This window comes from Thamnophis elegans, chromosome 17 (assembly GCF_009769535.1).
Source record: "Thamnophis elegans isolate rThaEle1 chromosome 17, rThaEle1.pri, whole genome shotgun sequence".
Classification (NCBI taxonomy): Eukaryota; Metazoa; Chordata; class Lepidosauria; order Squamata; family Colubridae; genus Thamnophis; species Thamnophis elegans.
In genome coordinates, this window is record NC_045557.1 from 6,330,850 (window position 1) to 6,356,239 (window position 25,390).

Sequence of the window (25,390 nt, forward strand, 5' to 3'; positions counted from 1 at the left end):
CTACGAAGTAACCCAACGAGTGTCTTCGTCTCTTTCCGGCACCACTCGGGCGTTGTCCCCGCCCTCCACCCCAGCCCTGGAAGGGGGAAAAAAAAAAAAAAAAAAACCCCAACCACCTTCCTTTTCCGGAAAATCCCGAGCCGCTTCCGCCGCTTGGCCGTGCGCTTCCCACACCGGAAATGCCCGAGCGCTTCCGGAGATTGCCGAAGGGCCGGCCCAGGCTGCGTGAGGGGGAGCGACGACGGCGGCGGCGGCTGAGGCGGCTGGAGGGCGATGAAGAGCGGCCGGGCCCGGAGTTGCTGAGGCGACCCAGGCGGCCGGGAAAAGGGGACGCCGAGCGCCATGGCGGCCAATATGTACCGGGTGGGCGGTAAGGAGGCGGCGGGGGGCTCTACTTGGCGCTCTTTATTTGTCCCGAGGAGTGGGGGGAGGGGCGAGGGGTTTATTTAAAGCACAAAAGGGGGGAGGGGAGGGGTCGCCTTGGGGGGGGGGCGAGGGGGCTCTTTTGAGGGGGGAGGCCCCGACCAGGAAGGGGGGGGAAGGTTTGAAAGGAAGGGGGGATAGCCCCCCCATGGAGGGGGGAGGGGCTGTTTTTAAATTTGGGGGGGTCCCCAGTTGTCTTGGGGGGGTCATGCCCCCCCTCTTTGTCCCCCCCCACCTTTTTGGTGAGGGGGGTTGGGAACTGTCTATTAAGAGGTAATTAACCCCCCCACTTGGTTCCTCCCCCCCCCCCACCCTGGTTCCATCATCCCCTGCCCTTGGATGGAAGAGCCCATCGTCCCCATCCAGACCGGCTTCCTTCCAAGCTGGAAGGAAGTGATTGTGGGTTTTTTAAAAAGCCCATGATTCCCCAGATGGCCTGGGCTTAAAGTCCCATCGTCCTCAGCCTCAACTCTCCCGTCTTCCTGGCACTCCAGGGCCCATCGTCCTCGGCCTGAATTCTCTGTCCTCTGGTGCTCTCCGGGTTGTAGGATAGGACTCCCATCATCCTCATCCTGGCTTGTCCACCCCCTGTCAGGTTATAGGCTAGAACTCCCATCATCCTCAGCCTGAACTCTCCCATCTCTTGCCACTCCAGGGGTGTAGGTGACAGTGCCCATCGTCCTCAGCCTGAATTCTCCCTCCTCTGGTGCTCTCCAGGTGTGTAGGCTAGGACACCCATCATCCTCATCCTTGCTTGTCCGTCCTCTGTCAGGTTATAGGCTAGAACTCCCATCATCCTCAGCCTGAACTCTCCCATCCTGCCACTCCAGGGGTGTAGGTGACAGTGCCCATCGTCCTCAGCCTGAATTCTCCGTCCTCTGGTGCTCTCCAGGTGTGTAGGCTAGGACACCCATCATCCTCAGCATCAACTCTCCCATCTCCTGGCACCCCAGGTGTGTAGGTGACAGTGCCCATCATCCTCAGCCTGAATTCTCCATCCTCTTCTACTCTCCAGGTTATAGGCTAGAACTCTCATCACCCTCAGCCTGAACTCTCCCATTTCCTGGCACTCCAGATGTGTTGGATGCAATGCCCATCATTCCCAGCCTGAACTTGTCGTCCCCTAGCACTCTCCAAATGGGGTAGCCTAGAACTCCCATCATCCCCAGCTGAGTTCTTCATCTCCTGGAACTTTCCAGATGTGCTGGGCAATAAATCCCATCATCCCCAGCTTAGCTCTCCACTCCCCTGGCACTTTCCAGGTGTGTTAGACTAGAATTCCCATCATCCCTCAGTTCTCGATCCCCCTGGCCCCTTCCAGATGTGCTGGGCAAGGACTCCCCTCCTCCCCAGCCAAACCCCTGGCTGTCTCCAGATGGGCGGTGTGGAAATCCTCGAGAGTGAGCATAACATGCGTGTGAAAAGCAACTTGATTGAGAAAATGGAGCCATTTAGGAGGGCAAAGTGGGGGCGGGGATAATAGTTTGGTTACGAATGGCGATAAAGAGAGGGGTGAAAGCATCTTGATGGGATTTTGGCAGGGAAGCTAAAAATAAATGGGTGGGGGCGTCATAATTAGCTTTTTCTCCATTTGGTTAAAAGAATGGCCGGGGCAGACAGAACTGCAAAGTTTATTTTATTTTTAAACGGCTTTTATTATTTTCAGAAATAACTCAAGCTGGCAAATATATCCAACATGCCTTCCTGTTCCTCTTTTCCTCACAACAACCCTGCCAGTTGGGTTTCGGCAGGGAGAGCGGGCGGGGGACTGGTCCAAAATCACCCAGCAGGCTTCTGTGCCTAAGAAGGGACTAGAACTCCCCATCACCTGGTGTTTGGATCAAAGTTATCCAGCCAGTTTTCATGCCTACTGTAGGACTAGAACTCGCTGTCTCCTTTTGATTGAATCAAAGTTACCCAACCGGCTTTCATGCCTAAGGCAGGACTAGAACTCACTGTCTCCTGGTGATTGGATCAAAGTGACCCAGCCAGCTTTCAGGCGTAAGGGAGGACTAGAACTCCCTGTCTCCTGGTGATTGGATCAAAGTGACCCAGCCAGTTTTCATGCCTAAGGCAGGACTAGAACTCCCAATCTCCTGGTAATTGGATCAAAGTGACCCAGCCAGTTTTCATGCCTAAGGCAGGACTAGAACTCCCAATCTCCTGGCGATTGGATCAAAGTTACCCAGCCAGTTTTCATGCCTAAGGCAGGACTAGAACTCCCAATCTCCTGGTAATTGGATCAAAGTGACCCAGCCAGTTTTCATGCCTAAGGCGGGACTAGAACTCCCAGTCTCCTGGCGATTGGATCAAAGTGACCCAGCCAGTTTTCATGCCTAAGGCGGGACTAGAACTCCCAGTCTCCTGGCGATTGGATCAAAGTGACCCAGCCAGTTTTCATGCCTAAGGCAGGACTAGAACTCCCAGTCTCCTGGCGATTGGATCAAAGTGACCCAGCCAGTTTTCATGCCTAAGGTAGGACTGGAACTCCCAGTCTCCTGGTGATTGGATCAAAGTCACCCAGCAGGCTTTCATGAATAAGGCAGGACTTATCCCTGTCTTTCATGACAGATTGGGGGAATTGGGGTCCCATTAAATCTCAAGGAGGGTAGATGTGAGATGGATGTATGAAAAAAAAAGCTAGCATTTTGTTTAGAAACAGGGAGGTGATTTTGACTCTCAGAAGAGTGGAGAGAATGAAAAAAAATACAGTATAAAAAAGGGTAGGTGCGCCTCCAGTTCAGAATTTGAACTCAAGATACCTAACACGGTGTAGCTAGAAAGTTAGCAGGTAGAAAGTGTTGATCTGGTAGACCAGATCAGCTAAAGAACGCCCAGCAGAGCAATAGAACCTCCATGTGCAGGAGCAGTAGAGGTAGTTCTCGACTTGCTTCACTTAAGGACTGTTCAACGGCACTGAAAAAAATGTGACTTATGACAGTTTTTCAAACTCATGACCACTGCAGCACCCCCGTGATCATGTGGCTTGATACCCGACTCGCTTTTATGACGGTCGCAGCCACCCGGTGTGTGTGTGTGAGAGAGAGAGAGAGACGTGATCCCCTTGGACCTGCTGACAAGCAGAGGTCATTGGGTGTAACCCGATTCCCTTAACAACTGGGATGATTTCACTTCACAAACGTGGCAAGGAAGGTCGTAAATCGGGGCAAAAGAAGTCACTTAAGAAATGTCTCACTCAGCAGCCTGAATGTTAGGCTCCACTGTGGTCGTATGTTGAGGACTAACGAAGTATTTGAATACCAGATGGCAAAAAAACCCAAAAGCAGAGAATATTCTGATATCTCTTTTTTTTTGTTAATAACATTTTTTTAAAAAAATGCAAATAATACAAACGTACATATACATTAAATACAAAGAAAAAAGAAGAAAAGGAAAAAAACTAATATTAATTACAGTGAACCCCCACCCCCTCAAGACCCTGTTTCCCCCCCCTTATATTTCTTTGTCTCTAACAACTAAAAGATATACAATAAATCCCAATTGTGCCCTTATCCCCTCCATAACAACATATATTCTTGAGTAGGTTTATTCCCTTTGCCTTCCACCAACACTGATTTTATAAAACAACAACAACCATATTTCATTATAATTGTTTGCTTGGATCATCTCTTTTCTAAATTGGTCTTTGACCGTAATAAAGATTTACTTTTCTAAATTTAATTTCCGTTAATATATCATTTGTTGCCATGCTTCAAATTTCATTATACCACTCATTTCTTTGAATATCCCAATTTCGTCCCCAATATTTAGCCACCCCTAATCTAGCTGCCATTATCAAATTTACAATCCATTCCTTTTTGATCTTGATCTTGAATAGGGACAACTTGCCAGTTTTATTATTTTTATAGCCATGAGAACAGACCCAGATGAGCAAAAGAGAGAAATTAGAGCATTCACGTCAAACAAAGGGGCATTGGTCTTTCCCCAGATACGACAACTTGAGTTCCTTTGAATAGATCGGGTATGAATGGGCCCAAAACCGCCATTTCTCTGCCTAGCCAAGATATATGGTGGTTTGTCCTTAAGATCCCAAGGTCCAGCGTTGTAGCCATTGTAGGTGTAGAATTTCCAAACATCATGCAGGTTAACTTTGTCTGCCTTATCCTGGGGCTATAAATATTACTAAGATAATGCAAGAATATATAGCTGGAACAGCATGGAGTCTAATCATAGACTTCAGAGGGCACAACCTTCGTTTTGATTTTGATATCCCACAAGTTGTCGGATTTAATGGGACAGAATGAGGAAAAGGTGAAATAAACGGCAGGAATGTTACTTATATTTCGCATTTCTTAAGCGTTGATCGAAATTGGAGATTGGGTTCCTTGCGTTTTAATGCTCGTCAAGTAAGAACCGAACTGTGTTTCTGTCCTGTTTCTATACACAATGCTTTGGGACAGAACTCGGCACGGACAAAGTTGTCGCTTTTCAATTTAAAATTGGGAAATTTAGGGCGCTATCTATTTGCTTGTGCCAAAGAGCAAAATAAAAATGAACCAGAGCATTGAGATTCCGTTCGATCCAATCTTGTTTTCCATTGGACGATTTCAGGTTGGTTTGTGGTTAAAACTCCCCTTCTCTAACTTGGACTTTTCCGGAAGGGTTTGGACTACAACACCCATGAATCCTAGTCAGTCTGCCTGTTGAGGGAAGAGGAGGGAGCACCTGAGTTAGAATTCCACTCCCAGTGCTGACTTTCTTAAACCGCGTTCAGAGTTTTGAAAAGAAGTGGCCTTTTTAAGAATGGGCAGGACATTCCGAATGGTCTGTTTTTGTATCTTTATTATTTTACAAATAATTCCTCTTTTCCCCACTATAACAACCTTGTGAGGTGAGTTGGGTTGAGAAAGAAGGACTGGCCCAAAGTCACCCAGCCAGCTTTCGTGCCTAAGGCAGGACTAGAACTCCCTGTCTCCTGGTGATTGGCCCAGAGTCACCCAGCCAGCTTTCATGCCTAAGGCAGGACTAGAACTCACCGTCTCCTGGTGATTGGCCCAAAGTCACCCAGCTGACTTTCATGGTTAAAGTTGGACTAGAATACAGGACCTTCCACTTTATAGTCTGGCACCTTAACCATTAGCCTAAACTGGCTCTCATTGGTATGTGTGTGAGAGACAGACAGAGAGAAAGAGAGAGAGAAAAGAGGGAGAAAGAGAGGAGAGAGAGACACACACAGACAGAGACACACAGAGAAAGAGAGAGGAGAGAAAGAGAGAGGAGAGAGAGAGAGATTGGTGTGTGTGAGAGAGAGAGAGAGAAAAAAGAGGGAGAAAGAGTGGAGAGAGACACACAGACAGACACACAGAAAGAGAGAGGAGAGAAAGAGAGGAGAGAGAGAGAAAAGAGGGAGAAAGAGTGGAGAGAGAGAGACAGACAGAGAGACACAGAGAAAGAGAGAGGAGAGAAAGAGAGGGGAGAGAGAGAGAAAAGAGGGAGAAAGAGTGGAGAGAGAGACACACACAGACAGACAGAGACACACAGAGAAAGAGAGGAGAGAGAGAGAGAGAGAGAGAGAACTTGTCCTTGATTGGGCTATAGAGGACTTGCTGGAGATCCAAAAAAAGACTTCCAATTTGCGAGAAAACAAAATTATTACTATGATTTACTATCCCGTACAGTCAGCCTGCAGTTTTAAAAACTGGTTTGGCATTTTTAACCCACCTAAAAAAAAAAAAATCCTTCCCAAAAGACTTGAGATAGGCAGAGATGCCCGGTTATTATTTTGTCTCCTGCCAAATTGTTCAGGTTTCAAGAGTGGGGGGGGAGGGGGAAAATGGTGGGCTTTTTGGACCGATTTCCCGTGGGGGTTGAGAAGATTTCCCCTCCTTCAAATAGCAGGAAACTTTTCTGCTTGTCAGTTCTCAGCCCTCCCACTCGAAGGAGGAAGTGAAACTTGAAAATAGAATTATTTTACTACCTGGATAAGCTGATGCAAGGCAGGGTATGGTCAGTTGGGACGTAATATGTCTTGTCAACCAGCCTTTGCCAAATCACAGTTTAACGTAGAAGCCCTGTTCTAAAATTAGTGTAGATCAGAACTTCGACAACTTGAAGATATGTGAACTTCAACTCCCAGCAGCCCCCCCAAAAAAAACCAGGAAAGGGAATTCTGGGAGTTGAAGTCCACACCTCTCAAAATGGAGAACTTTAATAATCTTGAGAAACTTTGCTGTGTATTACAGGTAGTCCTCGATTTATAACAGTTCGGTTAGTGGCCGTTCAAAGTTAACGGCATGGGGAAAAAGCAACACACGGCTGTTTTCCCCACTTACGACCCTTTGCAACATCCCCATGGATTCATAGTTACGACGGTCGCAGTGTCCCGGGTGGTCACGTGATCCCCTGTTGCAACCTTCTGATAAAAGGGAAGCAGGATTCACTTAACAACCGTGTGACTAGTTTTTCAATTCTAGTGTGTGACTAGTTTTTCAATTCTAGTGATGCACTTAACAACCGTGGCAAGAAGTGTCGTAAAATGGGGCAAAACCTCGCTTGACAAATGTCTCACTCAACCACCGGAATTTTGGTTGTAAACCGAGGACCACCTCCATAATGCAGAACCTCTGCTGTAAATTAATGTAGATCAGAGTTTCTCAACGTTTCTCAACTTGAAGGTGCGTGGACTTCCACTCCCAGAAGCCCCCAGGCAGAAAAGGGAATTCTGGGAGTTGAAGTCCACACGGACACACACTCAAGCGGAGAACTTGAATCTCGAGAAACGCTGGTGTGGGATTATAAAAGTAAAAATGTTCCCCCTCTTGGGAAATCCTCTGTTTTAATCTCAATTTTGCCGAGGATTCGTTGAAGGACTTAAGAAAGTTCAGCCTTTTTCTATTTTTTAAAAAAATAGCATGCTTGATCGTGCATCGCACTAAGCCATGATTCGTTGAATAAACCAGGTTTGGCTGGATTTTCTATCAACAGAAGGCTGAAAACACCTTGAAGGATCCTCACCGTGTGAAAAGTCGGTAATCATCACTCTGCCCAAATACTTGGCTCTAAACTAGAGTTTTAGAGGCGTTTTGGAGTCAGGCCAAAACAATCGAATTTACGAATTCCCCCCCCCCCCTTGATAATTAAGTTGCAAAACCAAAATTTAACGAAGTCGATTGTCACGTTTAAAGAAACCAGGAAGTAATTTCTGTGGCTGTTAGCTACTCAGGATGTGTATGTTTATGGCATGAACGAAGCGTGGGTCCATTTTGCACTCAGTTGCTTCCTCCCCCCACGCCGCCCCCCCCCAACCTGGCTAGAGGAGGCAAGGTTGAAGGTTGAAGTCCAAAATCAAAATCCACCCACCAGCTAAAAATAGTTCCAGCTGTCTTGAGTTGTCAAACCAGAATAACAAGAGTGGGAAGGGACCTCGGAGGTCTTCTAGTCCAACCCCCTGCTCAAGCAGGTGAACCTACGCCTATCATTACAGACAAATGGTTGTCCAGTCTCTTCTTTAAAACCTCCAGCGTTGGAGCATTCCCAATTTCTGGAGGCAAGTCGTTCCACTGGTTCATTGTTCCAACTTTCAGGAAACCCCTCCTTTGTTCCAGATTGCTTCTCTCCTTGATTAGTTGCCATCTTTCTCTCCTTGTCCTGCCTTAAGGGGGTTTGAAGAATAGTTGACTCCCTCTTCTTTGTGGCAGCCCCTCAAATATCGGAAGGCTGCTATCATGTCACCTCTGGTCCTTTCCACTAGATTAGCCATGTCCAGTTCCTCCAATCCTTCTTTCCAATAGGAGCAGTCTATCAAGGTTTACAGTATGCAGTTAAAAAATGTATGTTTAACATTACATATATAGAGAGAGAGAGGGGGGAGAGGGAGGGAAAGAAAGAGAGAGAGAAAGCAAGAAAAAGGAAAGAAAGGGAAGAAAGAAAGGGAAGAAAAAGAGAAAGAAAGGGAAGAAAGAAAGGAAAGAAAAAGAGAAAGAAAGGGAAGAAAAAGAAAGAAAGAAAGAAAAGAAAAAAATAAGAAAGAAAAAAGAAAAAAGTAGGAAAGAAAGAGAAAGAAAGAAAAGAAAGAGAAAGAAAGAAGAAAGAAAGAAAGAAAGGGAAGAAAGTAAGGAAAGAAAAAGAGAAAGAAAAGAAAGAGAAAGAAAGAAAAAGAAAGAAAGAAGGAAAGAAAGAAGTTAAAATGGCCTGCATAATTTCCTGTAGCTAACACAATCAGAGTAGAGCTGGAAGGGACCTTGGAGGTCTTCTAGTCCAACCCCCTGCCTAGGCAGGAAACCCTACACCACTTCAGACAAATCGTTATCCAACCTCTTCTTAAAATCTCCCAGTGTTGGAGCATTCACCACTTCTGGTGGCAAGCAGTTCCACTGATTCTCCCTGTCAAGAAAATTCTCCTTAGTTCTAAGTTGCTTCTCTCCTTGATTAGTTTCCACCCATTGCTTCTTGTCCTACACTCAGGTGCCTTGGAGAATAGCTTGACTCCCTCTTCTTTGGGGCAACCCCTGAGATATCGGAAGACTGCTATCATGTCTCCCCTGGTCCTTCTTTTCATTCAACTAGACATACCCAGTTCCTGCAACCGTTCTTCGTATGTTTTAGCCTCCAGTCCCCTGATCATTTTTCTTGCTCTTCTCTAACAAAACATCATTCTAATGGCAAGGAAATTGCTGTGTTGTTGTATTTCTCCTTATTTTCCCCTTTCTGCTTTCTCTTCTTTCCCAGATTATGTCTATTTTGAGAATTCCTCTAGCAATCCCTACCTCGTCCGTCGCATTGAGGAGCTCAACAAGGTACGGGTCGCCCGGATTTGGGTGGGCGGGCGGGGCATTGCTTTTTCCTGCGGAATCTCCTGCGTCCGAGTTGGGAATGGGCTTAATGGGGATGAGGGGGTGGGAAGGGTCTCCAGGCGGGAGCATTTGATCGGCCAGCAGCGTTTCTCGCCCCTCCAGACGGCCAATGGCAACGTGGAGGCGAAAGTGGTTTGCCTCTTCCGACGGAGGGACATCTCCAGCAGCCTCAACAGCCTGGCTGACAGCAACGCTCGTGAGTGTTCCTTTCTTTCTTTCTTTCTTTCTTTCTTTCTTTCTTTCTTTCTTCCCTCTCCTTTCTTCCTTCGTTCCTTCATTCCCCTTTCCTCTTTCCTTCCTCTTTCCCTTCTTCCCTCCCTCCCTCTCCTTCCTTCTTTCCTTTCTTCCTCCTTATTTCCCCTTTCCTTCTTTCTTTCTTTCTTCCATCCCTCCCTTTCCTTTCTTCCTTCTTTCCTTCCTCCTTTCCTCTCTTCTTTCACCCCCTTTCCCTCTTTCCTCCTATTTTTTCTTCCCTTCCCTCCTTCTCCTTCCTTTCTTCCTTTCTCCTTCCTTTCCTCCCTTCCTACATCCCTCTTTCCTTCTTTCCTATTTCTCTCCCCTTCTTTCCTCCTTTCCTCCCTTCCTTCATCCCTCCCTCTTTCCTTCTTCCCTCCCTATTTCTCCTTTCCTTCCTCCCTCCTTCCCTCTTTCCTTCTTCCTTATTTCTCCTCTCCTTCCTTCCTTCATCCCTCTCTTTTTCCTTCTTCCCTCCCTATTTCTCCTTCCCTCCCTCTCTCCCTCCTTGTAGGGAAGGCTTTGGGTCACAGAGCATGGTTTGAGATGGGTAGAAGAGCCTCCCTTGAGGAGTGTGGGGCCACAGATTCCCCCCCCCCTTTCCCTCCTGCTGCAATAAGGAAACAGTTCGCCCAGAAATGTGTGTGGGGGGGGGGGGGAACAGCTATAAAAAATGCCCCAGAATCAAAAGCCAGCCGGGATGCTGAACACTCTGACATGGAGATGTGTTTGTGTGCATGCTTGCTCGCAGGTGGAATCCCGTAGGGCAAAGAAGGGACTGTCTGGGGTTGTTTTTTTGTTTTGTTTTTTGACGTGTACCAACTTGGCGAGGAGCTGGGTGCCCAAGGCCTCTAGAGCTGTGGGGGCAGAGCGCGCCTAGCAGGGGGAGAAAGGCTGGGCCAAGAAGGGCAACACCTCGGCCTTGCGGGGCCGGGCCTAATCCCCAGCATCTAAAGGGTTAACCGAAGGAGGTTTGCAGCTGTGCTCCTGCAAGGGGGGGGGGGAGAAGGAGGAGGAAGAGGAGGGATTTCTCTGGGGGTTCCCAGCCTCTCCAGCAGGGGCTATGGCCTTAATGGGCTTGCCCGATTGGGCAAAGAAGGGAGGAGGGTGCTGCTTTCACCCCAATCCCTGCAGAGAATTTGGTCGGCCAGCCCCTCCCCTCTGGCAGGGGTGTGTGTAGGTGGGAAGGGGAGGGAACACCCTTCCACTTCCTGTACACCGCACCTCTTTGGGACACTGCCAAGCTGTAGAAATAGAAAAGGGGGGGTGTAGGAAGAAAAACAATGCTTAAAGGGAGGGGGATTTCTCTAAAAAGACTCAAGAATGTTTGTGTGTGTGTGTGTTTTCTGGAGAGAGGAGGAGGGAAAAACTGCAAAATTTGCAGGAGAGAAGAAAGGGCAGGAGGAATTAGAATCTGGTTTGATTCACACACGCACACCACGTGCACATACACGGCCTTGTGGGCACAAAGGCTCCCAAGTTGTGTTGTGTTCAGAAGGCTTTGGGCTAAAGAGTTAAGGCATCTTGGCAGAAGGTGTAGATTTTAGGACGAGCAAAAAGGGAGATCTTCCTTCCTTCTTTCCTTCCTTCCTCCCTCCCTCCCTCCCACTTCTCTCTCCTATTTCTCTTTCTCTCCTATTTCTCACTTACTCTCTCTTTCTTTCTCCTCCCTCTATCTCTCCTCTTTCCTTCTCTCTTTTTTTCTCTCTCTTTCTTACTCATTCTCTCTCTCCCTCTTTCAGCTTAAGTGGCTTTTGTTCAAAGTGGATTACACAGCCTGGGACACAGCGAGCAGCAGACATCTGAGTCAGCAATTTCTTTCATGGGGGTGGGGTGAGGTGGGGTGTGTGTAATCCCTGCCTTCCTTTTGATTGAGAGAGTGTTTCTCAACCATGGCAGCTTTTAAGAGGGGTGGACTTCAATTCCCAGAACTGGCTGAGGGATTCTGGGAGTTGAAGTCCTCCCCTCTTAAAGCCTGCTGGCTGGGGGATTCTGGGAGTTGAAGTCCTCCCTCCCCCCCTTAAAGGATGCTTGCTGAGGGATTCTGGGAGTTGAAATCTACCCCTCTTAAAGCCTGCTGACTGGGGAATTCTGGGAGTTGAGGTCCACCCATCTTAAAGCCTGCTGACTGGGGAATTCTGGGAGTTGAAGTCCATCCCTCTTAAAGCATGCTGGCTGGGGGATTCTGGGAGTTGGTGTCCATCCCTCTTAAAGCATGCTGGCTGGGGGATTCTGGGAGTTGATGTCCACCATTTCTTAAAGCATTATGACTGGAAATTTCTGGGAGCTGAAGTCCCCTCTCCTCTTAAAGCTGCCAAAATTGAGAAACACCTGCTCTACAGTGGTGGGTTTGTGATACTGGCTTTAGAGTCAGGCAGCGACTCCCCCCCCCCCCCCCCCAAATCCCAAATGATGCACAACCTTCTGGCTTCCTGGTTTTCAGACAATGAGAAAAAAACAAAATATGATGGAAGGTCCCATTCTTGCCCCTTTAGGGGAAAAAAACCTAACATTTTAGATGGATTCAGAGACCTCTTTTTAAGCTTGGCTGTCAATCTATCTTGACACACTGCCCCTTGCGATCATGCGATCCCCGGGAAAAGGTCCAGAATTGCCCCTTCTGTTGAGCAAGATGGCATTTTCTAGAAGCGCTTCTCTCTTTCTTTCTCCCTTCCCTTTCCCCCATCTGCGGTCTCGTCTCAAAATGATCTCCAGGGGAATTTGAAGAAGAATCGAAGCAGCCTTCCGTTTCCGAGCAGCAGCGGCATCAGCTGAAGCATCGCGAGCTGTTCCTGTCCCGCCAGTTCGAGTCCCTGCCCGCCACTCACATACGGTGAGCAGGTTTCTAAAGAATGGAGAGCCGTGAGGGGGAACCTGTGGTCCGCCGTCACCAGCTGCTCTTCTGGTTTCCAGCACACACATTTTCTTAGCCCTCTTCTGTTTGGTTACAGGGGAAAGTGCAGCGTTACCCTCCTCAATGAAACGGATATCCTCAGCCAGTACTTGGATAAAGAGGTGGGACGCTGGACAACCATTTGTCTGAAGGGGTGTCGGGTTTCCTGCCTGTGCAGGGGGTTGGACTAGAAGACCTCCAAGGTCCCTTCCAACTCTCTTATTCTATTCTATTCCCTATATTCTATTCCTTCATTCCTCTGTTTTATTCTGTTCTATTCTCTATATTCTATATTTTACTCTACTTTGTTTTCTGTTTGTTTTCTGTTTTCATTCTATGTTCTATTTTATTCTCTATATTCTATATCTTATTCTACTTTCTATTTTCTGTGTTCTTTTCTTTTGTTTTTTATATTCTATTTTATTATTCTATTCTATTCTCTATTCTTTTCTGTATTCTAGTCTCTATAGTCTATATTTTATTCTTTTTTCTGTTTTCTGTTCTCTTTCTGTATTCTATATTCTAGTCTATTATTCTAGTCTATTATTCTAGTCTATTATTCTATTCTCTATTCTTTTCCGTATTCTAGTCTATATTCTATATTTTATTCTTTCTTTTTTCTGTTTGTTTTCTGCTCTTTTCTGTATTCTAGTCTCTATATTCTATATTTTATTCTTTCTTGTTTCTGTTTTCTGATCTCTTTCTGTATTCTATATTCTATTCTATTATTCTATTCTATTCTGCTCTGCGGTGGTAACGTGGGAATGGCCTTGTGAGCTGCAGACACGGAAGAGGAAAAGGGTTCTCGGCCCACAGAAGGAAAAGGGGCCTGGGGAACGTTTTAGGAATGGGCCCACCACCCCCGAGAGTAAATGGAAAGGAGGGGAGAGGGGCTTTCAAAGCTTTGCCAGATTCTCTATATGGAAGCTGACTATGAAGACAGAGCTGGATTCTCCTGCTCGTCCTGCTTCTCTGGACTACCTCGCAGGGATGGAAGGCGGGGAAGAGGGAAAATCTTGAGGTTCTTCAGAGAATGCTGAGATCTGGGCTTCCATGATTAGGGGCTCTTGACTCCCTTGAGCAAGGGAGGGGGGAAGGGAGAGAAAGGAAGGAGGAAAAGAGGAAGAAAGGAACAGGGAGGGAGGAAAAGAGGAAGGAGTGGAGGGGGAGGAGAGGAAGGAGGAGAGGGAAGCGAGAGAGGAAAAGAGGAAGGAGTGGAGGGAGGAGAGGAAGGAAGGAACAGGGAGGGAGGGAAGGAGGAGAGAGAAGCAAGGGAGGAAAAGAGGAAGGAGTGGAGGGGGAGAGAGGAAAAAGGAGAGGCGAGGGAAGGAAAGGAAAGGGAGGGAGGAACGAAGGAAAGAACAGGCAGGGAGGGAGGAAGAAGAGAGGGGGAAGAAAAGTTGGAGAAGGAATGGAGGGAGGGAGGTGAGGGAGGAAGTAGAGGAAAGAGAGGGGGAAGGAAAGGAAGTAGAAAAGGGAAGCAGGCAGGTTCGGCCAGGGGGAACGAGGGGAGAGGAGAGGAGAGCAGGCCAGGCATTCTCTCTCCAGGTGGATTCTCCGCAAAGGCCTTTCAACGCTTCCGTCTTCCTTTTCCCAGGACTGTTTTTTCTACTCGCTGGTTTTCGACCCCGTTCAGAAGACCCTCTTAGCTGACCAGGGGGAGATCCGGGTGGGCTGCAAGTACCAGGCGGAGATCCCCGAGCGCCTGGCGGAAGGTGAGCGAGGGCGGCTCCGGGTCCCCATCCAGGGCGAGGGAGGGGAGCAGGACCGACCCCGAGGGCTGACCCTCCCCCCCCCCTCCCTCCCTCCTTCACCTCCCCAGGGGAATCCGACAACCGGAACCAGCAGAAGATGGAGATGAAGGTGTGGGATCCGGACAACCCCTTGACCGACCGGCAGATCGACCAGTTCCTCGTGGTGGCTCGGTGAGATCCCAGGGCAGGGCAGCGGGCGGGGCTGCTCCGGGCCAGGCGGAGAGCAGGGGGTGGCTAAGCCCTTTTCCTCTCCCTCTCTGGCCTCAGGGCGGTGGGAACTTTCGCGCGAGCTCTCGACTGCAGCAGCTCCATCCGCCAGCCCAGCCTTCACATGAGTGCGGCGGCAGCTTCTCGGGATATCACGCTGGTGAGGACGAGCAGTCGCTTTTTTTCCTTCCTTCCTTCCTTCCTTCCTCTTTCCCCTTTCCCTGTCCCTCTCTTTTCCTTCCTTGCTTTTCTTTCTCCTTCCTTCCCTCCATTTCCTACCTTTCTTCCTGTTGCTGTCCGTCATTCTTTCCTTCCCATCTCTCATCCACGCTTTTTTCTTCCTTCCTTCCTTCCTTCCTTCCTTCCTTCCTTCCTTCCTTCCTTCCTTCCTTCCTTCCTGTTGCTGTCCTTCCTTCTTTCCTTCCCCTCTCTCATCCATTCTTTTTCCTTCCTTCCCTTCCTTCCTTCCTTCCTGATGCAGTCCTTCATTCTTTCCTTCCCCTCTCTCCACTCTTCTTCCTTCCTTCCCTCCCTCCTTCCTTCCTTCTTTTTATCTTTCTTTCTCCCCCTCTGTCTTTCTCTCTTTCTGTTTTTTCCCTTTCTTTTACTCACCCTTCCCTCCCCTTTAGTCCTCCCTCCCATTCTCCTTTCCCTCCCCCACTTAGTTCTTCCACCCTCCTTCCTTCCCTCCCCCTCTTCTCTCCTCTATTCCTTCTCTTTGATTTCAACTTGTTCTCTTTTGCCACTTCTAAAATCTTTTAATAAAAACTGAAGAAGAAGAAAAAAACGAGAGGGATCTTTGAGCCTGTGTGTGGCTCTGGGATTTCTCTGCCTGTGACAGGCAGCCAGTCACTGCTTCCCTTTTCTCCTCCCTCCCTCCCTCTCTCTCTCTCCCTCTCACCAGTTCCACGCAATGGACACCCTGCAGCGTAACGGCTACGATTTAGCCAAGGCCATGTCGACTTTGGTGCCCCAGGGCGGGCCTGTGTTGTGCCGGGACGAGATGGAGGAATGGTCGGCTTCGGAAGCCATGCTGTTTGAGGAGGCCCTGGAGAAATACGGCAAGGACTTCAACGACATTCGGCAGGATTTTGTGAGTCGGCTTGTGGCTCAGGGCTCCTGGGTGCCAAAGGCCCTTCCTTTGTATACAGGTAGTCCTCCAGTTGTGACCAGAATTGAGCTCAAAACTCAAGTGGCTAAAGACGCTGAGCTCGTCAATCCGAAAGGTCGGCAGCTGAGCTGTTCGAATCCCTAGTGCCACGTAACGGAGTGAGCTTCCGTTACTTTGTCCGGTTACTTTGTCCCAGCTTCTTCCAACCTAGTGGGAAGAGAGAAGTACTAGGAAAGAAGAGAATGATAATAATAATAGTAATACAGTCTTAGTAGATAATTTGACAGTGTTGAGGGAATTGGTTGTTTAGCAGAGTGATGGCATTGGGGAAAAACTGTCCTTGTGTCTAGTTGTCTTGGTGTGCAGTGCCCTGTAGCCTCGTTTTGAGGGTAGGAGTTGAAACAATTTATGTCCAGGATGCGAGGGGTCTGTAGATATTTTCCCGGCCCTCTTTTTGACTCCTGCAGTGTGCAGGTCCTCAGTGGAAGGCAAATTGGTAGCCATTGTCTTTTTCTGCAGTTCTAATTATCCCTTGAAGTCTGTGTCTGTCTTGTTGGGTTGCAGAGCCAAACCAGATTGTTACAGAGGTGCATTGTGACCCACAACTGTCATAAATGTGTCCCGTTTATGGGTCACTAAACGGAACGGTCGTAAGTCAATGATTAACTGTCCTCCTACTTTTGGGTCCCTAGCAAAACGTCTTTGCTTTAATGGCTGCCACAAAGAACAAAAACAAAAATAGTAAAAGCTCACTTTACGACCGTCCCGGACAGGCTCCATGATGGTCATAATGGGAGGACTGCCCATATGGGCTCTTCGATTTGTTAGCTGGGTCAAATCCTGGGAGGGAACCCCAGCCCTTCCTCCTCCTCCTCCTCCTCCTCCTCCTCCTCCTCCTCCTCCTCCTCTTAAAACCCCCTCCCCTCTCTTGCAGCTCCCTTGGAAGTCCTTGGCTAGCATCGTGCAGTTCTACTACATGTGGAAAACTACGGACCGATACATCCAGCAGGTGAGGAAGGGTCTTCCTGCTGCTCCTTTGAGGGGGGGAGAGGGCGATTCCTTCCTGGAAGAGGAGAGAGAAGGGGATGTGTTTTCCCCGAGACCCCTTTTCGGCCCATCATTCCGTTGACCCTTCTCTCTCATTTCTTTGGCGCGGTGCAGAAACGGTTGAAAGCGGCGGAAGCCGACAGCAAATTGAAGCAAGTGTATATCCCAACCTAGTGAGTATTCCCCCACCTCAGGGTTTATGGGTGTGCGTGTGTGTGTGTCATATCCCCCCCCCCAGCAAGACTGCATTGGGGGGGTGTTGAGAAACTCTCCACCCCAAGACCCAAGAATGTCTGCTATGCTATGGAGAAAAAAATAAGGGCAAAAAATAAAAATTAAAAATGGGAGCTTTGTGGGTTGTTTTGGGTATCAGATGCAGGCTCTTGTTTATTCCAGAGTTTGGGGTTCGAATTCTTGCGCCCCCCACGCCTTTTTCCTGCCCAGGCTTCTGCAATTATCCGGCTGTGGGGTGGATTCCCACCAGTCTTTTGTTTTGATCCCTGCCAGATCTGGGATCCAATAGAAGAGCGTATTTGTAACTCGGGGTTGAAAGGAGGGGTCCTCGGTGCTCTCTGAGCTTGGTGGTTTTCTTGCAGATGTTTCTTGACCCAACTAGGGAACATCATCAGGACTAGAAGGGAATGGGGATTATGGAGAAGAGGAGGAGGAAGAGGAGGGGGGGGAATTGTGGGGTCCTTGGTGCTCTCTGAGCTTAGTGATTTTCTTGCAGATGTTTCTTGACCCAACTAGGGAACATCAGGACTAGAAGGGAATGTGGATTATGGAGGAGGAGGAGGAGGAAGCGGAGATGGAAGAAGAGGAGAAGGAAGGAGGGAACTGTGGGATCCTTGGGTGCTCTCTGAGCTTGCTTGTTTTATTGCAGATGTTTCTTGACCCAACTAGGTAACATCATCAGTGCTAGAAGGGAATGGGGATTATGGAGAAGAGGAGGAGTGTGGGGTGCTTGGTGCTCTCTAGGCTTGGTGGTTTTATTGCAGACGTTTCTTGACCCAACTAGGGAACATCATCAGGACTAGAAGGGAATGGGGATTATGGAGAAGAGGAGGAGGAAGAGGAGGAGGAGAAGGAAGAGGAGAAGGAGGGGGGGAACTGTGGAGTCCTTGGTGCTCTCTGAGCTTGGTGGTTTTCTTGCAGACGTTTTGTGACCCAACTAGGTAACAACATCAGTGCTAGAAGGGAGGAGGAGGAGAATTGTGGGGTCCTTAATGCTGTCTCTGAGCTTGGTGGTTTTCTTGCAGACGTTTCATTACCAAACTAGATAACATTACTAGTATTAGAAGGGACGGGTGTTTGCAGAGAGGAGGCGTATGACTGTGGACTCCTTGATGCTCTCTGACCTTGCAGGCGTTTCGTGACCCAACTAGGTAACATCATCAGTGTTAGAAGGAAGAGGAGGGGGAGGAGGAAGAGAACTGTGGCGTCCTTGGTGCTCTCTGAGCTTGGTGGTTTTCCTGCAGACGTTTCGTGACCCAATTAGGGAACATCATCAGGGCTAGAAGGGGGAAGGAGAAAGAGGAGAATTGCGGGGTCCTTGACGCTCTCTGAGCTTGCAAATATTTCGTTACCAAACTAGGGAACATCATCAGTGCTAGAAGGGCGTGTGGATTGGGGAGGAGGACGACTGTGGCGTCCTTGGTGCTCTCTCAGCTGGGTAGTTTTCTTGCAGATGTTTCATTACCCAACTACAGAACATCATCAGTGCTAGAAGCGAGTGGGGTGGATGGAGAGGAAGAGGAGGAGGAAGGTTTTTGTGCTCTCTTCCCCTTTTGAGTTGTTCGCCGCCCTGAGTCCCTCCCGGAGAAGGGCAGCATACAAATAAACTAAATCTTAAATCTCTTAAGCTGGGCTGTTTTCTTGCAGGCGTTTTCATGACCCAACCGGGGAACACCCTCAGTGCTGGGAGGGAGGGAGGGAGGTTCGCTCTCGTCGTCTTTCAGCGCTGATGATGTCACTTAGTTGGGCCATGAAACGTCTGCAAGAAAACCACCCCACAGAATTGGCTTTAGGGGGGGCGCCTGTGAAAATAAAAAGGCAGCCGAGTTGTCACCCCTGAAGCCGTTTCTCCCTCTATTATCTCCCCTTTCTCAGCACAAAACCGAATCCGAATCAAATCATCTCCGTGGGCTCCAAGCCCGGAATGAACGGCGCCGGGTTCCAGAAAGGCCTCACCTGTGAGAGTTGCCACAGTAAGTCTTCCCCCCCCCCCAAAAAAAAAGAAATGGGGGCTGCTGCCTCTTCCTTCGGCTGGAGCCCCAATCGTGTCGTTTCTTCGTACCTGGGGGAACTGAAGTCAGAGAGGGCTGAGCCCCCCCTGCAGCGGAGGGGTGGGTGGGAGATGTTGACGAGGACCTCATTGGGCCCTCCACCCCCCCCCTCTCTCTCTCGCCCCACAGCCACCCAATCCGCCCAGTGGTACGCCTGGGGCCCCCCCAATATGCAGTGCCGCCTCTGCGCCTCTTGCTGGATCTATTGGAAGAAATACGGGGGGCTGAAGACCCCGACGCAGCTGGAGGGAGCTGCCCGCAGCATCACAGTAAGAGAAACACATGCACACACGCCGTTGTGGCTTTGCGTTAGAGGTGGGGAACCGGCTCAGTGGGCCTACGATCCTGTGGGGTGCTGGTTGCGAATCGGGGCTGCGACAGGAATGATTGCTGCGCTTAATAGGGAGGGCGCCTGGGGTTCCCGATGGCTATTATTTTCATTCATAGCTCAAGGCCGTGAATATCCGACACAGCTTTCACCTGCAACAACAGAGCTATGAGAGGAGGGTTAGGCTGAGAAAGGGAGATCCAGCTGGCTTTCATGGCTTAAGGCAGGACTAGAACTCACCTTCTCCTGGCGATTGGCCCAGAGTCACCCAATTGGCTTTCATGGCTTAAGGCGGGACTAGAACTCGCCTTCTCCTGGCGATTGGCCCAGAGTCACCCAATGGCTTTCATGGCTTAAGGCAGGACTAGAACTCACCTCCTCCTGGCGATTGGCCCAGAGTCACCCAATGGCTTTCATGGTTTATCACCGTCTCCTGGCGATTGGCCTAGAGTCACTCAGTTGGCTTTCATGGCTTGAGGCAGGACTAGAACTCACCGTCTCCTGGTGATTAGCCCAGAGTCACCCAGTTGGCTTTCATGGCTTAAGGCAGGACTAGAACTCACCATCTCCTGGCGATTGGCCCAGAGTCACCCAATTGGCTTTCATGGCTTAAGGTGGGACTAGAACTCACCATCTCCTGGTGATTGGCCCAGAGTCATCCAATTGGCCTTCATGACTAAGGTAGGATTAGAACTCACCATTTCCCAGTTTCTAGCCCGATGCCTTTGCCAGTCCGCCAAATGCTTCCTCTGAGCCCCTTCTGCCCTCCCTCCCTCCTCAGGAGCCCCACTCTCGGGGCCACACGTCTCGGCCGGAAGCCCAGAGCCTCTCGCCGTACACCACCAGCGCCAACCGGGCCAAGTTGCTGGCGAAAAACCGGCAGACCTTCCTCCTTCAGACCACCAAGCTGACCCGCATCGCCCGGCGCATGTGCCGGGATATCTTGCAGCCGCGGCGAGCCGCCCGGCGCCCTTACGCGCCCATCAACTCCAACGCCATCAAGGCTGAATGTAGGTGGGGGGGGAGAGAGGGTGGGGTAGGTGGGGGCGGGCAGGGACAATGGGGGGGGGGGGCTCTCAAGTAAGGTACGGCTTGCTTCCTCTCCAGGCTCGATCCGGCTTCCCAAGGCGGCCAAGACGCCCCTCAAAATCCACCCGCTGGTCCGTCTTCCTCTGGCTACCATTATCAAGGAGCTGGGTAAGGGGCCTCTACGGGGTGGGAATGGTCTGTCTTCCTGAACATGTATTAGCAAAATAAGAGATTCTCTCCCCCCCATTACATTTCTTTGGAAGGAAGGAGATGAGGTACAATTGGAAAGGATGGCAGAGGATGGAAGGGAGGGAGGGAGAGAGAAAGGAAAGGCAGGAGGGAGGGAAGGAAGATGGACGGAAGAGAGGAAGGAACAAAAAGATATAGGGAAAGAGCACAAGAGGAAGAAGAAGGAAGGAAGGAGGTCAGGTACAATCGGAAAGGATGGTGGAGAATGGGAGGGGGAGAGGAAAGGAAGACGGGAGGGAAAAGAGGAAGGAAGGAAGAAAAAAACAGAGCAAGAAAACACAAGAGAAAGAAGAAGGAAGGAAGGAGGTCAGGTACAATCAGGGAGGAGGAGGGAGGATAGATGGGGAGGAGGGAGAAAGAGAAGGCAGGAGGGAAGGAGGACGAAGGAAGGGAAGAAGAAAAAGACAAGGAGAAAGAGAAAGAAAGAGCATGAGAAAGAAAACGGAAGGAAGGAAGGTCAGGTACAAACAGGAAGGAAGATGGACGATGGATGGGAGGGAGGGAAAGAAGGAAGATGAAGGGAGGAGAGGAAGGAAGAAAAAGACGAGAAAAACAGAAGGAAGGATGGAAGGAAGGAGGGAGGTGAGATATAATTGGGAAGGAGAGGGTAGGATGGATGGGCGAGAGGGAGGAAGGGAAGACGGGAGGGAGGGAAGGAAGATGAAGGGAGGGAGGAGGAGAAGAAGGAAGGAACAAAAAGACAAGAAAGCACAAGAGAAAGAAAATGGAAGGAAGGTGGTCAGGGAAAGAGGGAGGAGAAGGATGCAGGTGGAGTGGGAAAGGAGGGAGGAAAATGGATGAATGGATGGGGAGGGAGGGAAGAAAGATGAAGGGAGGAAAGAAAAGGAAGGAAAAAAGGCAAGAAAAAGAACGAACAAACGTGAGAGGAAGGTAGGAGAAAGGATGAGAAGGACCTTCACCGCCCTATTTGTCCTTTTCGCAGCTGCCCAGGCGCCTCTCAAACCCCGAACCCCTCGGGGCACCAAGACGCCCATCAACCGGAATCAGCTGACCCCAAACCGAGGCTTGGCTGGCATCGTCAGCAAACGGACTTTCGAGAACGTGAGTAGCTGAGCTGCGAGCCGACGGGCCTGGAAGTGGGGGGAGAGGGGATGTCCGTGTGGGAGGAGGGAAGGGGAGCTTTTGGGGGGGTGAGGGGAAAAAATCCCGAGATTTGGGAAGCCAGCAAGGGGAGAAGTGGCCCCCAGTTAACAACCCTCCGTGTCCTTGTCGTAGTTTTGCTGCAGTTTGTGAGTCCATCTAGGTGGGTTTTTTCCCCTTATTTCCGTTGTATTGCTCGTTCCGGGCAGCTCCCCCCACTTACAGAAGCGGGAATAACCCACTTGTATTCCTTTAAAACACAATAATGGCCGCCTGTATTATATTCAGGTGGGTCAATGGCTAAGACACTTAGCTTGTCGATCGGAAAGGTCGGCGGTTCGAATTCCTAGCACCCCGTAACGAAGTGAGCTCCCGTTTCTTGTCTCAGCTTCTGCCAACCTAGCAGTTCGAAAGCACGTTAAAAAAATGCGAGTAGACAAATAGGAACCACCTTTGGTGGGAAGGGAACAGCGTTCCGTGCGGCTTCGGGAGTTGAGTCACACCGGCCACTTGACCACAGAGACGTCTTCGGACAGCGCTGGCTCTTCGGCTTTGAAACGGAGATGAGCAGCGCCCCCTAGAGTCGGGAACGGCTAGCACCTATGTGCGAGGGGAACGCTTACTTTTATTATATTCAACCAAATCTTGGCTGCTACCCAACCAACGTTTGTCCCCTTGTCTGGCAATTCAGAAGGAGGCGGATCTGGAGTGTGGGAGGGCGGGGCGGCTAGGCGGGCGGGGGGGCAAGCAAGAGGTAGACACTGCTTTGGGGGGGGTGTTCCTCTCGCTGATAGCTCTGTGTGCGACCGGGCGCAGGTGGCAGGGGGCGGGCTCCCCTTCTCGGCCAACGGACGGCCCCTAACGTCCGGCATGAGGTCAAGCAGTCAGCCTGCCCTGAAACGTCAGAAGCTGAACCCGGCCGACGCCCCCAATCCTGTCGTTTTTGTGGCGACCAAGGACACCAGGTACGAAGGCAGGGGGCTTAGCGGGGGCGATGGATTGGTGTCTGGGGAGACGGCAGGAAGAAAGATAAGAGACGGCTGAGCCCTCCAAAGGAAAAGGGGTGTGTGGAAAACACTTCGGAAAAAGATCCTCCCTAGTTTCCTGCATTGTAAAGGTGGGGGGGGGGGGAGAGGGACTTTCAGGCTTGCCAAATTCTGCTCCTGTGTTGGGACTATGGGAATGAGCCCCCCACAGACTAGGTCAGATAAGAGACAGCTGAGCCCTCCAAAGGAAAAGGGGTGTGTGGAAAACACTTCAGGGAAAAAAGACCGTCCCTAGTTTCCTGCCTTGGAAAGGTAGGGGTGGCGGGGAAAGAGAGGGACTTCCAGGCTTGCCAAATTTTGCTCCTGTGATGGGCCTACGGGAATACCTTCCCCCCACAGCCTAGGCCGCGGCCAGATAAGAGGCAGCCGAGCCCACGTAAGGACGAGGGGCGTGGGGGAAATCTCTCCGGGGAGAAACCTTCCCTAGTTTCTTAGTCTGCAAAGGCAAGGCGGGTGGGGAAGATGGACTTTCAGATTTGCAAGATTAATGGAGCCTTACAAGACAGCTCGTATTTCTGAGTGTACTACCTTGCAAGGCTGGCGGGGAAGTAATGGTGGGGTGGGCCACTTCATCGCCTCACACTCCCCCCCCCCTCTCTCTGGCCTTGGGAGGGTGACGTGGTGTTTCATTCCTGCTGGCTTCAAAGGCAGAGCGTGCCACAATTATTACCCTGCATCAGAACGGTGGGGAAATCTGGATTCTCGCCTGTTGTTCTAGAATGGCCAGGCTCCTGTTGCAACCTAGGTCAGTCTTTCTGAGGCTCGGCCCCTTTAAGAGGGGTTGACTTCAACTCCCATCCACCCGTCTTAAAGCATGCTGGCAGGGGGATTCTGGGAGTTGGGAGTCCACCCATCTTATTTAAAGGGGGTGGATTTCAACTCCCAGAATTGCCCAGCTGGGAATTCGGGGAGTTCTGCAGCCAGCATGCTGGGGAATTCGCGGAGCTGGGGTCCACCTGTCTTAAAGCATGGAGGCTGGGGGATTCTGGGAGTTGGAGTCCACCCATCTTCAAACATGCTGGCAGGGGAATTCTGGGAGTTGGAGTCCACCCATCTTATTTTGGTGTTTCTCACTCCGGGGGATTTTAAAAGGAGTGAATTTCAACTCCCAGAATTGCCCAACTGGGAATTCGGGGGGGTTGTGCAGCAGGCATGCTGGGGGATTCTGGAAGCTGAAGCCTACCCATCTTAAAATGCTGGCTGGGGAATTCTGGGAGATGAAGTCGCCCTCCCCCCCTTAAAGGAGCCAAGCACACTGACCTAGAGATTTGCTGGTTGGGAATATTAAAATGCTTCAGAAGCCAGGGGGCTGCTGGACAAATAGGGAGACCCCTGAGAATTTGGGGAGGGGGTGTGGAGAAACAAACGATTCTTTCTCAGCTCAGGTTTTTGCCTGCATCGCCCTGCCCGGCTGGGCGCCGTAAAAAAAACAACTTTGCTGCTCTTTTCGTTCCCCAGAGCCCTGCGCAAGGCCCTGAGCCACCTGGAGATGCGCCGGGCTGCCCGCCGTCCCAACCTGCCGGTGAAGGTGAAGTCATCCCTGCCACTCAGGCCTCTGGGGACTCCCCTGTTGCCCGTGCCCCCAGTCCATCCTGCCAGCACCAGCGAACCCATCGTCCTGGAAGACTGAGTGCTGAGCTCCTCCCTCAGCCCCTCTAGGAATCCGCTAGCCACCTCGATCCACACCGGAGGCCCTTTGCGAGAGTCCCCGTCGCCCAGCGTTTGCCGGTTTACGGGCCGGGGGGGAAGGGGGCGGGCCTGCCCTCTTCCCCGGGGGTGTGGGGTTTGGGCCCTGGATCTCCCGCCCTCTCTTTTTTATATATAAATATATTTTTAATTTCCACATTTTACATTTGTACTTCCCCCACCCCTCCCTTCCTCCTCGGCCCAGCCTCTTCTCCTCCTCCTCTTCCTCTTCAATGATCTGAATGCACAAATTCGCCTGGGTCGTTATTTTTTTTTTTAAAGGGGCGCCCTCGTTTTTCACCGGGGACGCGGGCGGCGCTAAGAGGGGCGTGGAATTGGGAGGAACAGGGGGGGGCGTCCCTTTTCCAAACGGCCTCCTTTTCCCACCTCATCGCTCTTTTCCCCCCTTCTCTGTGTCGTTTCTTCCTTCTCGGATCCCTTAAAAAATCTTCTCTCTTCCCCCCCCCCTGCTCCCCTCCCCAATTTGGGAACAAGGAGCCTTGGCGATATCCTTGTTGACGCAGCCATCTTATAAATCCCCCCCCCCCTCTCCCCTCTTTTCTCCCCCTTCTCAGCCTTTGACGAATTCCCTTTTTTTTGTACATGGTTTGGAGAGCAAAAAAAAAAAAGTCAGGTTTTTTTAAAGTCAGCCTCTGGTTCTTATAGCACTGACGACAAAAAAATGAATAAAATAAATGCCGTTTTCTTCACTGGTTTCTTTTGCGGATGGTTTGTTGGGGAGAGGGAGGAGCAGGAACTGGGTTTTCTCACCGAGGCTTCCCGAGAGCCTGAAGCCGACTCCTTGTTTTGACAAAAAACCCTTTCATTAATTGACTGTGAATTCTGCTCATTCACATCCAGCAAAATCTTTTGATGGAGGATTTATGGTCACAGACCTCATCTGGCTTGGAAAGCTGCCAGGCTGAGATCTGCAGAACTTGGCCAGGAGTCTCGGAGAGTCACGAACGAATTAAGCGAACTAATAGTCTCCTGCAAACTCCACTCCCCTTTTGCTCCTCTTTTACTTCCTCTGGGAGGGGCCATTCACCGTCCACCTGTGGCCTTACTTCCAAGTCGACGCCTGTTCTTTAGCTCTTCCCTTCGTCTGGCAACTCTCCGCATGCGCACACTGGGAACAGGCTCCAGCTGTTCGTCTGCCCCACTGATGTCTGACTCCGAAGGCA

At 50.3% G+C, this 25,390-nt stretch overlaps 1 protein-coding gene across 1 annotated transcript; it reads left to right on the forward strand.

Annotated features, from left to right (window-relative positions):
• The first annotated feature begins 147 nt into the window (after positions 1-147).
• MTA2 (metastasis associated 1 family member 2) lies at positions 148-24,916 on the forward strand. The gene is made up of 18 exons (XM_032234054.1): positions 148-370; positions 9,112-9,179; positions 9,339-9,432; positions 12,186-12,303; positions 12,422-12,485; positions 13,961-14,078; positions 14,186-14,288; positions 14,385-14,484; positions 15,229-15,417; positions 16,370-16,444; positions 16,597-16,655; positions 18,592-18,689; positions 18,897-19,036; positions 19,877-20,105; positions 20,203-20,292; positions 21,317-21,435; positions 22,291-22,439; positions 23,979-24,916. The coding sequence occupies exons 1-18, from the start codon at positions 343-345 to the stop codon at positions 24,148-24,150; spliced, it is 2,013 nt and encodes a 670-aa protein (XP_032089945.1). The 5' UTR covers positions 148-342; the 3' UTR covers positions 24,151-24,916.
• Positions 24,917-25,390: the final 474 nt, after the last annotated feature.